The 14,406-nt window shown below is 32.9% G+C and overlaps 1 protein-coding gene across 1 annotated transcript; it reads left to right on the top strand.

The window, feature by feature from the left end:
- The first annotated feature begins 10,616 nt into the window (after window positions 1–10,616).
- LOC137821221 (probable inactive purple acid phosphatase 28) lies at window positions 10,617–13,501 on the top strand. The gene is made up of 4 exons (XM_068625708.1): window positions 10,617–10,924; window positions 11,006–11,153; window positions 11,681–12,099; window positions 12,805–13,501. The coding sequence occupies exons 1-4, from the start codon at window positions 10,628–10,630 to the stop codon at window positions 13,258–13,260; spliced, it is 1,320 nt and encodes a 439-aa protein (XP_068481809.1). The 5' UTR covers window positions 10,617–10,627; the 3' UTR covers window positions 13,261–13,501.
- Window positions 13,502–14,406: the final 905 nt, after the last annotated feature.

The raw sequence follows: 14,406 nt of genomic DNA, 5'->3' as shown, positions 1-14,406 counted from the left end.
CACACTCATACCAAATACTTAATTAAGCTTTTCTCTTTATGATAAAGACAATGCAAAGAAAGATTGCTCTTTATTTTACGTAATTTTCTTCTGCATCAGACATTTTTTCAGCAAAAAATAATTTAATTATTTTAAATTATTATTAATTAAATTTATTTTATTTTTATATTAGTTTGATTTAACTTATATTATATTATATCAAATTAAGGACACTTTTTAGATTAGAGTGTAACTTTCACCTCTTAAAAATCTCTTAGTGTACTTAATTCATCCAATAGAACTCATAAGTTTGGATATTAAGAACTAATGGTCTGAAAACGGAGTTAACTAATGTATGATTTGATGTAATGTTTGAAATGTTTGGCCTGAGATTAGAATATGAAAAGACATATGAAGTTAAGTTTGAAAAACCACAAGGTTTGAAGAAAGTGAATGATAGATTAGATTAAAGCTACATTATTAGTTACTTAACAAAATGTGCGACATTATCTAAAAATAGCAAAAGGTAATTTGAGAATAACAGTTATCAAAGTTGACATGTGGTCTCATTTGGAACATATCAATTTTTTTATATTCTTTTTAATAAATAGATCAAATTATAAAATTTTAGGTCACTTTTGAACACCTATAAACTTTGGTGAAACATATTTCAGTAACATGAATTTAACTAATTGAACGGAATCTTACACGATAATAACGTAGATCATACATTGACTAAAGATAAAGACATTTTATAATATATAAGTGAGTACAAATCTTACTTCATAAGTTTTCAAACTTTCAAAACTTATAAATTTTGAACCAATGACAACATTCAAACTAGTTCCTTACAAGTTTTCAAACTTATTACATTTTTTTCAAACTTATTACATTTTTTAATAAATTATGAAAATTTCTAATCAACAAATTGACTTGCGATGGAACATACGCTATACTGTGAAGTTAACTAGTTTGAAAGAAATTTTATACGATATTGTGTAGATCATATATTTACTATAAATAAAAAAATTTCATAATAATATATAAGTGGTGAAAATCTCACTTTATAAATTTTAAAGCTTATAAAATTTCGAAATAGTTACTTAAAACTTTCAAACTAATTCCTTTTTTTCAAATTTACTATGTTTTTAAACAAATTATGAAAATCCCTAATCAACAAAACAAGCGGTGAAACATTGGTTATTATAAACTTAACTAATTTGAGAGAAATCTTATATGATAATGACATAAATCACACATTGACTAGAAATAATGACATTTTACAGTATATAAGTGAGTACAAACCTTATCTTATAAGCTGATTTTATATGATTGAGTTAGACTTAAAAATCACTATAAAGTAAGGTTTGCATCCCACTTGTCACTACAAGAAAAAATTAAATAAAAAATAATTTTAAAAATAAAAAATAATTAATTATTGTATTTATTAAATTAGATACTATTTGAGTAGTTAAATAAATATCAATTTGGAAACTATATATTAATCATAAAAACTACTTCAACTACATTCTTTTATTTTTAAAATAGTATCTGATTTAGTCAATATAGTAATAATTTAAAATTAATTTCTATTTAATATTTTTCTTGTATTTAATTATTTTCTTATGGTAAATATAGTATAAATTACAAATTTGTTGATGTAAATTTTTATACGATTTTCAAAATTAGTTATAATTATTCTGAATAATATCATTCATTATATATAAGAATGATAATAATATATAAAACTTGAACCAAATAATTTCTTGTGTACCTTGTTTAGATCTGTTCGAGTAACTTTATGTTAAATCTACAGCCATCATTATAATATAGAATAAGTACTTTATTTAAATAAAAATTATTATACTAATGATTGTACAATATTTAAATTTCTATAAAGTAAGCACGTCCTAAATTATTAACATTCTAGAAAGTTTATGGTAATAAACATTCCATTTTGAATCTGGTGTGTGAACATTATTGAAAAGCATGCGCTTGTAAAAAAAGACAGCATAATATTAGTAATAATAATAATAATAGTAAATGAAAACATTCATTTAATTAAAAGTGTGTATACGGATCCTTGGTCTTCATCCGTTAAACGGCGTAAGTGAGGTGGTTAAGATAAGTTTTGTAATATATAATTTAAAAATTATAAAATTAATAAAAAATAATGAAATGAAAAATTAAGTATAAAATTAAAAAAAAATAGTCATTTTGAAAAACGTTAAATATAACGAATTTTATCATTAGCTTTCTCGTAGATTTTCTACAATAAAAAAACATTAAATGAAAATTAATTTAAAAAAAAAAATTTAGTTGCTATTAAATTATAGATTATTTTAGAGAATAAAAAAAAATTGATTTCTAAAATCTTTGAAATTACAAAATATTTTCCTTTTGAATTTAAGTTACATAAATAAAATTATTTTCAATTTATAGAGGTAATAATTTGATATAAATTATTAAATTAAAATTATTATTTTGGAAAAGGGCTTAAGTATAAATCCAAGCTTAAGTATAAATCCATATCATAACTCAGTTCTAAGCTTATTTGGGTAATGGACTAATATACTTCAATTAACGTTTCTATTTTCTCAATAGTTTCTCAATAGGTACCTATTTAACCAACTATAAATAATAGTAATGCTTAATTAAAACTCTATCTAGAACTAATAAATATACAGGGATATCCTAATTAGTACACATATTTTATTTTTTGTTTTATCTTTTGATATATAATATGTTTTTAAACATAATATTGATAAACTTATAATATTTTAATTCTGCTTTGTATCTTATTTTGTCATTCTTCTGTACCTTGGGCTTGTATTGGGCCGACTGGGCCGCTTCCCTTCTTCTAGATAGCACCACACCGCTTGACCCTTTACTGCTTTTATATAAAGTAGATACTCTTTGTAATTACACAATCTGATATAATAATACTTCAATATCCTTTTTCTCTTTTCACTATTCCTCTTTCACTTTATCCCCTTTCTCCCTTCACTGTGTTGGGTTCCTTTGTTTTCTTGTTTCTTTCTTTTGTATCACAGGGTTTTCTCCTTGCTTCCGCAGAATTAGTAATTCAACATCAAGAGCTTGCATCTACTTTGTTATGGTATCATAGCTCTTCATCTTCCTTTGAAGAGCTCTGTTGTGCGCTCTATCCTCTTTTTCTTTCTATCTTCATCTTTATGTTTTCATCAGTTCTTACTTTCTGATTCTTGGTTCTTTCTTTCAGCAAGATGGCGGAGGAACGAACAACAAGGTCGATTGTGTTGAAACCTTCCTCAAACAGCTATCTCTATCTTCACCCTGGTGAGAACCCCGCGACATCTTTGGTCTCACCGGTACTCGATTCAACGAACTACCATTCTTGGAGTAGGTTCGTCATGACAACGCTGAGTGCGAATAATAAAGTAGAATTTGTCTTGGGCACCCATCCGTGTCCACCGAAGAGTGATCCTACCCATTCGGCATGGGTCAGGTGCAACAACATGGTTGTGTCATGGTTAGTGCATTCGGTCTCTCTTTCTATTAGACAAAGCGTGATTTGGATGGATATAACAGTTGATATTTGAACCAATTTAAAAACTAGATATTGCCAAGGTGATCTTTCTAGGGTTTCCGATTTGCAATTAGAAGCATCCTCTTTATGTCAGAATGATCTGTCCGTAACTGACTATTTTACGAAGCTAAGAATAATTTGGGATGGGCTAGACAATTTTCGACCTAATCCTATTTGTGTTTGTCAGCACAAGTGCTCATGTTCCGTGGCTTCTGTTATTAGCAAAAGGAAATGTGAGGATCAGGCCATGCAGTTTCTTAGAGGACTCAACGATCAATACAACAACATTCGGTCTCATGTGCTCCTCATGGAACCGGTACCACCTATTTCGAAAATCTTCTCTCTTGTGGCTCAACAAGAACGTCAATTGGCAAGTAATTTCTTGGTTACGAACATTAACCGTGCTGGTACAAATCGTAATTCTGCTGTCACATGTTCTTTCTATGGAAAATTGGGTCATACTGAAAACATTTGTTTTAGGAAAGTGGGTTTTCCGAATCAAGAACATAATATTTTTAGGTTTAATGGTAATAGACTTGCTTGCACCCACTGTGGTAAGAATGGTCATACAATTGATACATGTTATAGGAAGCATGGGTTTCCCCCCGGACATAATTTTCCCAATAGTAGGACTGCCCCTTTACTTAATGTTGTTTTAGCTGACGATGTTTCCTCTGAGAATTTTGTGCAAGAACAGGGAAATGGAGACATGCGTTCTGTCTTCACAGCATAACAATGCTAAGTTCTATCTACTCTTATCAAGCAGACCGTAGCAAATAATGTTGCAAATCAGCTCCCGATGCAAGTTAATCAAGTGGGTTCTTTCACGGTTGATGACAATCATAAGGATTCTCCAAACGGTAACACTACTGTTTTAAATTTTTATACTACCATTAAAGGCTCCTGGATCTTAGATTCAGGAGCAACTGATCATGTTTGCACATGTTTATCTTATTTTACCTCATATAAAAGTATCAAACCTGTTCTCATCAGTTTACCAAATGGGCATAGTTTTTATACTAGTTATTCTGGAACTGTTGCCTTCAGTAATAGATTTTACTTAACAAATGTCTTATATGTACCTGAATTCACCTTCAATCTGATTTCTGCTTCTAAACTTGCCTCAAATTTGAACTGTCATTTGATTTTCTCATCTAAGAATTGTGTGATACAGGACAATCTAACGAAAGAGAAGATTGGTACAGTTGAGGCCAAAAATGGCCTGTATGTTTTTCATGCTTCTATTTTTCAAAGACCCATCAGAGAAATATCTGATCCTTCTTTTCATTGTGTTTCGAAAGATATCAATGTATGGCATAATAGACTGGGACATCTTTCTAATGAAAGATTGGATGTATTGAGATCTCGATACTCTTTTGTTTCTGCTAAAAAAACATATCTGTGTGATACTTGCCATAGAGCAAAACAAAGAAAACTCCCTTTTGTTTTGAGTAATTCTAATACTTCTAAAATTTTTGAGATTTTGCATATGGATATTTGGGGTCCTTGTTCTATTGTATCTATGCATGGTTTTCGGTATTTTTTAACTATTGTGGATGATTTTTTTCGTTATACTTGGACCATTCCTATGTGTACAAAATCTGAAGTTAGAACTCATATAGCTACCTTCTTATCCTATGTTGAAAATCATTTTCAAACCACTGTTAAAATTATACGTTCTGACAATGGGGCTGAATTTGCCATGACAACTTTTTTCTCTTCAAAAGGTACTATCCATAAAAAAACTTGCATAGAAACACCTGAAGAAAACGGTATTGTAGAACGCAAGCATCAACATATTCTTAATGTAACACGTGCTCTTCTTTTTCAAGCTCATTTACCTCCTATCTTTTGGCACTTTGCTGTTTTAAACGCTGTTCTCCTGATTAATTGTATTCCCACTCCCTTATTACACAATATGACTCCTTATGAAAAATTGCATGGTTCTTTATATGATATTTCATCTTTGCGTGTTTTTGGTTGTCTTTGCTATTCTAGCACCATTACTTCACACAGGAAGAAGCTTGATGATAGGTCTGTTTCTGGAATCATTCTAGGTTTTCAACCTCATACTAAAGGATATCTTTTTCTTAATCTTCAAAATCATAAAATTGAGATCTCAAGACACACAATTTTTTATGAAAATCATTTTCCATATAAATTGAAAGATGATAATACAAAGAGTCCCAACAATTTATCTTTGCCCATTCCTCAGTCTTATAATTTCAGCTATGATTTTCTGTCTGATAACCCCAATACTGTTGCTGAAATTATGTCTGATAACCCCAATACTGCTGTTGAAATTATTGTTCCAATTGAATATATGGATCACGAGCAACCAAGAAGGTCCACACGGATTCGAAGAACTCCTGCCTACCTTGAAGAATTCCATACAAATCTACCATTTGCACATGCAGTAAGTTCTAAGTATCCAATTCATAAATTTGTTTCATATCATAAATTATCCTCTAAATTTAAAAACACTATTTCTTCTTTTTCTACTTCCATTGAACCCCATAATTACGAGGATGCTGCTGAACATGAATGCTGGAAAAAGGCAATGGCAGATGAACTAGCTGCTCTACACGCCAATAACACATGGATACTGGCACCTCTTCCCTCAGGCAAAAAGGCCATTGGATGTGGTTGGGTGTACAAGGTGAAGCACAAATCAGACGGTACCATTGATCGCTACAAAGCGCGCCTCGTTGCAAAAGGCTACGCACAACTTGAAGGCTTAGATTTTTTTGACACCTTCGCTCCAGTTGCAAAGCTGACTACCTTGCGTCTTCTTCTTACTCTTGTTGCTTCAAACAACTGGGCCCTCAAACAACTGGATGTTAACAACGCCTTTCTCCATGGAGACCTTCTTGAAGAAGTCTACATGAAACCACCTCCTGGAGTTGCCGTCCCCAATTCAAACATTGTCTGCAAATTACAACGTTCCCTCTATGACTTACGTCAAGCTGGCCGACAATGGTACGCAAAATTACCCCAGTTTTTACTTACTAATGGTTATGTCTTATCCTCTACTGATCATTCACTGTTTATAAAATTGCATGACACTCACATAACTATTATTCTTGTGTATGTTGATGATATCGTACTCACTGGAAATGACACTGAGGAAATCACTCACATCACAACACTGTTGAATCAACAATTTAAGATCAAAATCTGGGTGATCTTACCTTTTTTCTGGGTCTGGAAGTTGCCCGTAGTCGTGTTGGAATACACCTTTCACAACGCAAATACACTTTGGATTTGTTACACGAGACAGGAATGCTGGATTGTGCCCCAGTCCCAACACTTATGGTTCATTCTTCAACCTTTTCCAGTAATGAAGGTGTTCCTCTCACTGATACAACATCATCCTCATATCGCAGACTTCTAGGAAGGCTCATCTATTTAAGAAACACTAGACCAGATATCGCCTTCAGTGTGAACAAACTCAGCCAATTTGTCTCAGCACCTACATCAACTCATCACCAAGCTGCCTTTCGAATTCTTAGATACCTTAAGAATGCTCCTGGACATGGCATTTTTTCTGCCAGCTACCAGCACACATCAACTCAAGGCATACAGCGACTCTGATTGGGCTTCTTGTTCTGAGACAAGGAAATCTGTCACCGACTTCTCCATCTATCTTGGTGAATCACTACTTTCTTGGAAATCCAAGAAACAACAAACCATCTCCAGAAGTTCTTCGGAGGCTAAATATAGAGCGTTGGCTTCCACCACATGCGAGATCCAGTGGCTCACTTACCTATTACAAGATCTCAAAGTGCACTTCACCCAACCTGCTATTATCTACTGTGACAATCAATCCGCAATACAAATTGCGTCTAATCAAGTGTTTCATGAACGGACGAAGCATATTGAGATCGATTGTCATCTTGTTCGGGAAAAACTCAATACTGGATTGATAAAATTACTCCCTGTCACTTCCTCCATGCAGACTGCAAACATCCGCACCAAGCTTTTACCTCCATCCACCTTCAAAGGTCTTCAATTCAAGCTGGGAATGAAGAACTTATACTCCCAGCTTGAGGGGGGGGGGGTGATAAACTTATAATATTTTAATTCTGCTTTGTATCTTATTCTGTCATTCTTCTGTACCTTGGGCTTGTATTGGGCCGACTGGGCCGCTTCCCTTCTTCTAGATAGCACCGCACCGCTTGACCCTTTACTGCTTTTGTATACAATAGATACTCTTTGTAATTACACAATCTGATATAATAATACTTCAATATCTTTTTTCTCTTTTCACTATTCCTCTTTCACTTTATCCCCTTTCTCCCTTCACTGTGTTGGGTTCCTTTGTTTTCTTGTTTCTTTCTTTTGTATCACAGGGTTTCTCCTTGCTTCCGCAGAATTAGTAATTCAACATCAAGAGCTTGCATCTACTTTGTTAAATATGTCTTTCTAAAACACTTTGTAATGGTTAAAAATATTTATTAAAATCATTTATTGGATATCTAATGTTATCGTACACAAATTATCATTTTAAGCTTTAATCAAGAAAAAAAAATTATTTAAAAAAAATACATAAAATTAAAATCAGTATGAAAATTAAACTTTTAATTTTATAAAACAAAATAGAGTAATATCATATAAATGTGAACACATATACGATAACCTCTGTTTTTTTTTAAAGTGTGTACAACGACCTCAGATAAATTAAATGACATAGATATAAATAAATAAATATAAATTACATAACATAAATATAAATAATATATAATTCAAAATAAATAAAAAGGTTGATAAAACACCCACAAATTTATTCAAAATAATAAAAAAAAAACTTTAACAGCTCTCTCATTATTCTTTTACCTTTTATTGAAGTAACATATTAGAATTTAAACAATTCTAAAAGTAATTTAAACAACTTCTCTCCTAATTTTACTTATGTCTTCTTTTTCTTTCTGATTATCCACCCTCTAAGACACAAAAATATATAATTATTTTTTAGATTTTATATATATTCAATTTTACAAAAAAAAATTATTTTTCTAGTCCATTATGAGATTACTCATTTCATCACAACATTTTTAGAATTACAACATATTAAAATGAAAAGAGTAAAAAAAAGTTATACTTTATCTTAAATATGATTTATTTTATAAACATTTCCCAAACCTCTTATTATTATAGTAGAATGATGATTTTTTTTAAATCTTTATATTTTTTCAGAAAATGATATCAAGAATGTATTAAAAAGTTTGTGAATTATGCCATTGGAAATAGAAGTGCTCAAATCTATTCAATTTAAAAAAGAATAAAAACCAATATAAAGTATCGATTAAATTTGATTTTTTATCTACTTTTTTTCAACGAAAAAATTGGTTCAGATTCCAAATTGAAATTATAAATAATAACTAAACCACTTATTATATTGAAATATAATATTATATATTTAAATGTAATAAAAAACTAATAAACATATATACGCTTGTTTATTGAAAATTGTTTTAGAATTTGATTATAATGTATTTATAATATATTTATAATTTAAGATGTCGAATAGTAATAAAGGCGTGTTATTATATCTTCTCACTTCATCTTTTTCACAAAATCACATTACCCAGTCCAGTTGGCCCATCACACTATTTTTTAAAAATTTTCAATGAAGAAATGGCCGATATATGAGGAGACATGGGCTTTTGGTTTCTGCACCCCATCAATTGAAACCTGCACCCATCATTCTTTAAAATCCCAAAATTGATCTTGAGGATTTTATTTCAGAGTGGAAGATGAAAAGAACATTCCGAAATAACCATTATAGAATATCTATTTAGGTTTCCAAAATTAAAACTGATGAGGACATTTTCGTCATTACGTAATAGTGATGGGTGAAGGTTCCAATTTGATATGGGTGCAGGAGCCGAAAGTGGAGGCAGCTGCACCCCTACATTTTTTTTGCACCCCAGTTGTCCAAAGATAAAACTGTCGTTATATAAAACTTTACATTTTTTTATTTTGGATTATGAAATTCAGTAAATTTTTGAATTGACGTTTTGGTAAAATTTCGGATTGGCATGTCCGGTAATCTTCTGGATTAGTGCTTCCGTTAGTACATGAATGAGTGTTAATCCAAAATAAAAAAATACAAAACATCCATAATTGAAAAAATCATTCTGGATCCACCAATCCGTAATTCAAAAATATGCATTCTGGATTTAGAAATCCATAATTGAAAAAAATCATTATGGATTCACCAATCCGTATTAGAAATTAGGCTTCCGAATTCAACAATCCAAAAATCAACAATTTATGCAAAGTTTGCTTCCAAAACACCCCCTCATCCGGAATGCAACATGATTCACTTTCGGATTGATGAATATGTACCACACTTCCACATCCTGAATTCAAATAACAGGTGAAGGTTAGTTTCGGAATTTACAAAATTGTGGAGGTGCAGGAAGAAAATGTAGGGGTGCAGGAAGAAACTGCCGAAAGCGGAAAACATTTTGGTCATGCAGCACAGTTTCTTCCTGCACCCCTACATTTTTCTTCCTGCACCCCCACAATGTTATGCAAAGACCAAATTGTCCCTATTATTTTTTAAAAACCCTTATATGCACTTGAACTGCATTTATTTTTTTTGCATTATGGATTATGGAATCCGAAAAAATTTCGGATTGGCACTGGTAAAATTTCGGATCCATCAATCCGTAATTCAAAATATGCATTTCACATTCAGAAAAAGCATTCCAGATCTACCAATTCGTAACAGAAGTATGCATTCCAGATTTTGAAATCCGTAATTCAAAAAAAAGCATTTCGGATCCACGAATCTATAACAAAATTAGGCTTTCGGATTTAGCAATCTGGAAATCAATAATTTATGCAAAAATTGCTTCCAAAACACCTCTCATCCAGAAAAAATATTCTGTTCCAGATTGATGAATCCTAGCACACTCCCAGATCCCTACTTCCGGTAACCACGGTGTCATTTTTCAAGTAAAAGATTAAGGCCAGTTTCGGGATTTAGAAAATTTTGGGGTGCAGGAAGAAAAATGTAGGGGTGCAGGAAGAAGAAGCCCATGCAGCATTGTTTGGGCGATAAACCCACCCATGGAAAGCCCAAGAAGTGAGGCCCAGGATGGAGTTGACATGCGAAGGAAGATACAGTTGTTGCAGTTCTTAACGACCAATGAACTCCGATCTGTGAGGCAGAGGAAGAAGGAAAAGGTAATGGATTCAGAAAACTGGAGGCACTCTGTTCTCTACCTCACGTTTCTCCTCGCAATTCTTCACCTCACGCAAAACTTACTATCACACTTCTTCCTTGGCAACGAAACGGTGCGCATCAAGAAGCACCCCAACCTGCCCCTCCGCTTCTCTTCTGACGGTACCTTCAAGATCCTCCAGGTTTCTCTATCGCTTTCTATTTGTGCTTAGAAAATTGTGTAAAACCACTGCGTTTAACTCTTCATCATGTTCTCGTCGCAGGTGGCTGATATGCACTATGGCAGTGGAAGCCTAACCCGTTGCAGGGACGTGCTGCCTTCTGAGTTCGAGTTTTGTTCAGATCTTAACACCACTCGGTTTCTGAAGCGGATCATTCAGGCAGAGAATCCAGATTTTATTGCCTTTACTGGTACTTTTATTATTTTCTTTCTTTTTATATCCATGGGTGAAATTGGATTTTGTGCGCTTGCCAAAATAGGGAAAAATGGTATTGTGATGAAATTGCACGTTCCTAATCTGATCAATTTTGGTGCTTTGTTTGTAACGGTAATTTGCTGAGTGTTGCTATATAGAAATTATATATCAGACATTTTTTAATTTAAGTAATTTTAAGGATTATACTTTAAATTATGTTTCATATTCAAATTGTTTTATTTAGTTTTCCACTAATATTTTCAGAAAAAAAATTATACACACAATGTATATATATATATATATATATCAAATCCGTGTGATAAGTTTTCGAACTATGAAACAAATTTGAATATGACATCAAATAAAAATAGAGGATGTCACTAAAACTTTTGTTGTGAGTTGCCATATGGTACTCAACAGGATTTTTTTGTTCTTTCAATTCTGAACTGTTTCCCATGACATGAGTGTGTTTCTTTGCATGTTCTACTGCCTAATTAACATGGATTCAGTTCTTGCAATTAGGAGATAACATTTTCGGATCAAGTGCACATGATGCTGCAGAATCTCTGTTTAGAGCCTTTGGTCCGGCTATGGAATCAGGACTTCCTTGGGCAGCAGTGTTGGGAAACCATGACCAAGAATCGACGATGAATCGTGAAGAGTTAATGTCCTTAATTTCCCTTATGGATTATTCAGTTTCACAAATCAACCCATCAGATGATGATCCTACTAAAGGTGGCTTGATGACTAAAATTGATGGATTTGGGAATTATGACCTAAGAGTGTATGGTGCCCCAGGGTCCATGTTGGCAAACAGCACTGTTTTGAATCTTTTCTTTCTTGACAGTGGAGACAGGGCTGTTTATCAGGGAATTCGAACTTATGGATGGATCAAGGAGTCTCAACTTCACTGGCTTCGCCGTGTTTCTCAAGAATTCCAGGTAACAACAAAATCTGAATATTGTTGCCGGTTGCTAATCATACTAATTTTGGTTATGATTTTGAAGAGACTCAATATTACCTCTCTATTCTTCAATTCTGACATGCTGCATGCTCATGATTGTTTTCGTTGACTTATATTTCTGCATAAAAATACAATTTTCATAATTTTTTCCTTTTGTTTCCTTGGTAGTAGTTTCATACGTTTTCAGTTTTTCAACAATATTCTCAATCGGAAGTATGAAAGAATTTGTGGATACAAGATACATGAGCTTTGTTAAATAATATTTATTTAATTGTATAGTAGAAAAGTGGCTCAAGGGGAATAGAGCAAAGTGAATTGTGTGCAAGTGTATTGATGCACTATTAGTTTTGCATAAATCACCAGGTGGAAAAAAATGTCTGTCGTCCTTTGGAAAGTTACAGAATAGCGTAGGCATGTCAGATAAGGAATCAATTTCTGCCTTGAACACACAAGGGTCATAAATAAATGCACGAAATCTTACTAGAGTGACAACATTTGTTTCCATGGTTTCACTCTTTTAGGAATGAAAAACTTTAGTTCTCTTGGCAGAATATTGTTTATTTTTCATGCAATAATGCAATTACGCACTTCTGTTATTCATAGGACACGGCCTTTCCATTCCCTTGATGGAGGTTTCCCAGATGTAGACCCCATTAACATCTTGCTGGTCACACACTAACAGGGACAAAATCAGGATTCTCTTCATTCTACTGATGCTATTTCCACAATTAAACCCCTCGCACTTGCATTTTTCCACATCCCTATCCCAGAAATTCCGCAACTGTTCTATAAAGAGATTGTAGGCCAATATCAAGAGGCTGTGGCGTGTTCAAGAGTGAACTCGGGGGTCTTGCAGACCTTTGTCTCCATGGGAAATGTGAAGGCTGTGTTCATAGGCCATGACCACACCAATGACTTTTGTGGAAACTTGGATGGCATATGGTTTTGTTATGGTGGTGGCTTTGGATACCATGGCTATGGGAAAGCAGGGTGGCCCAGAAGAGCAAGGATTATACAGGCTGAACTTCAGAAGGGAAAAAATTCCTGGATGGGCGTGCAGAGAATCTTGACTTGGAAACGCCTTGATGATGAGAAGCTGAGCAAGATTGATGAACAAATCCTTTGGCAGGTTAGATGACCATGCTATCATTACTTCTTTGTTCCACGCAGATGCATAATATGCCATTGTGTTGTTCACGGTATTAGTAGTAAAGCAGCATTTTTATTCACTTTTTGTTCATCACTACCATTCCGTGCCCCTCTTGCACTTTGTTTAATATAGTGCAAGACACACGATTTGCTGTTAAGTAGTATAGTATTCAATTAAACTGGTGTACACTTGATTTTCTTTAAATAAAGTCCAGGCTGATCTTCATATATATGGGAAGTTTTCTGTCAGAAGACTTGGTTCCATCATAATGAAAATATTCTTAGTTTGAACAAAATTTTCCCAAATTTGATTATTATCTTCCCTTCCGTTAGTGATATGTATTTAAGCTACGTTTTAGCTTGACAGAATGGAAAAGGCTATATCACTACTCCTTGAACTCAATTTTTTAAGAAATACCAAGATACTCAAAGTGGTTATTCTGAACATCCTAACTAGTCATTTTGATTCATTGCATGCCAATGGAAGTTGTCTTTGTTAAAACAATAACAATATTCAGATCAAACTGTAAGCATTGCAAATTGATTTGCTTGCATACCTTGTGTTTCCACTTTTCTAGACTTTCACGGGCTCAATATGATGGTGTTTTGTTTCTGAAAGAGTTGGTTTACTAACCTAAAACATAGAATTCTGACCAATATGGAATTCAATCACGGAGATATACGCGGGAGTAGCGAATTTGCATGATTAGTGGGTTGAATATCAGTTCAAAAATGGACCACATACAGTAACTTCTCAATAACTGTTTTTATTCATTTGATTAAAACGGTTCATGGAATATCAGAAAAACCAATAGTCTTATCTTAGTTCACATTAGACTTGCATCTATGACTTAACTTTAAACAAGGGTTTATATTGAGAAGCACTAAAGAATTTGCAATCTTATCACAAATTCTACCTGCACTAATTTGTTGTTTGGAATTCAAAATAAAGTTTTTCTTAAAAGTCAATTTGTTTCTTCTCCTTTACAAAATTCCCAAAATTGTTTAAGCTCTAAACACTGCAAATAATGAGTGATATTTCTCACTTTTAAGGTTGTCACCATGCTCATCATATTTTTCATTGACAATAACCATGTCATGATTACCTTATCACATTTATTTCTCTCCTTTCTAA

The sequence above is a fragment of the Phaseolus vulgaris genome, chromosome 9 (genome assembly GCF_000499845.2).
Source record: "Phaseolus vulgaris cultivar G19833 chromosome 9, P. vulgaris v2.0, whole genome shotgun sequence".
Classification (NCBI taxonomy): domain Eukaryota; kingdom Viridiplantae; phylum Streptophyta; class Magnoliopsida; order Fabales; family Fabaceae; genus Phaseolus; species Phaseolus vulgaris.
Note: the sequence above shows the minus strand (reverse complement) of the source record. Positions and strands in the feature narration are given on the sequence as shown.

Excerpts from the sequence above, each read along its gene's own strand:
- LOC137821221 (XM_068625708.1), top strand. The coding sequence starts at position 10,628 with ATGGAAAGCCCAAGAAGTGAGGCCCAGGATGGAGTTGACATGCGAAGG. Across the intron at positions 10,925-11,005 it reads GTACCTTCAAGATCCTCCAG|GTGGCTGATATGCACTATGG; the intron begins GTTTCTCTATCG and ends TTCTCGTCGCAG. Across the intron at positions 11,154-11,680 it reads AGATTTTATTGCCTTTACTG|GAGATAACATTTTCGGATCA; the intron begins GTACTTTTATTA and ends TCTTGCAATTAG.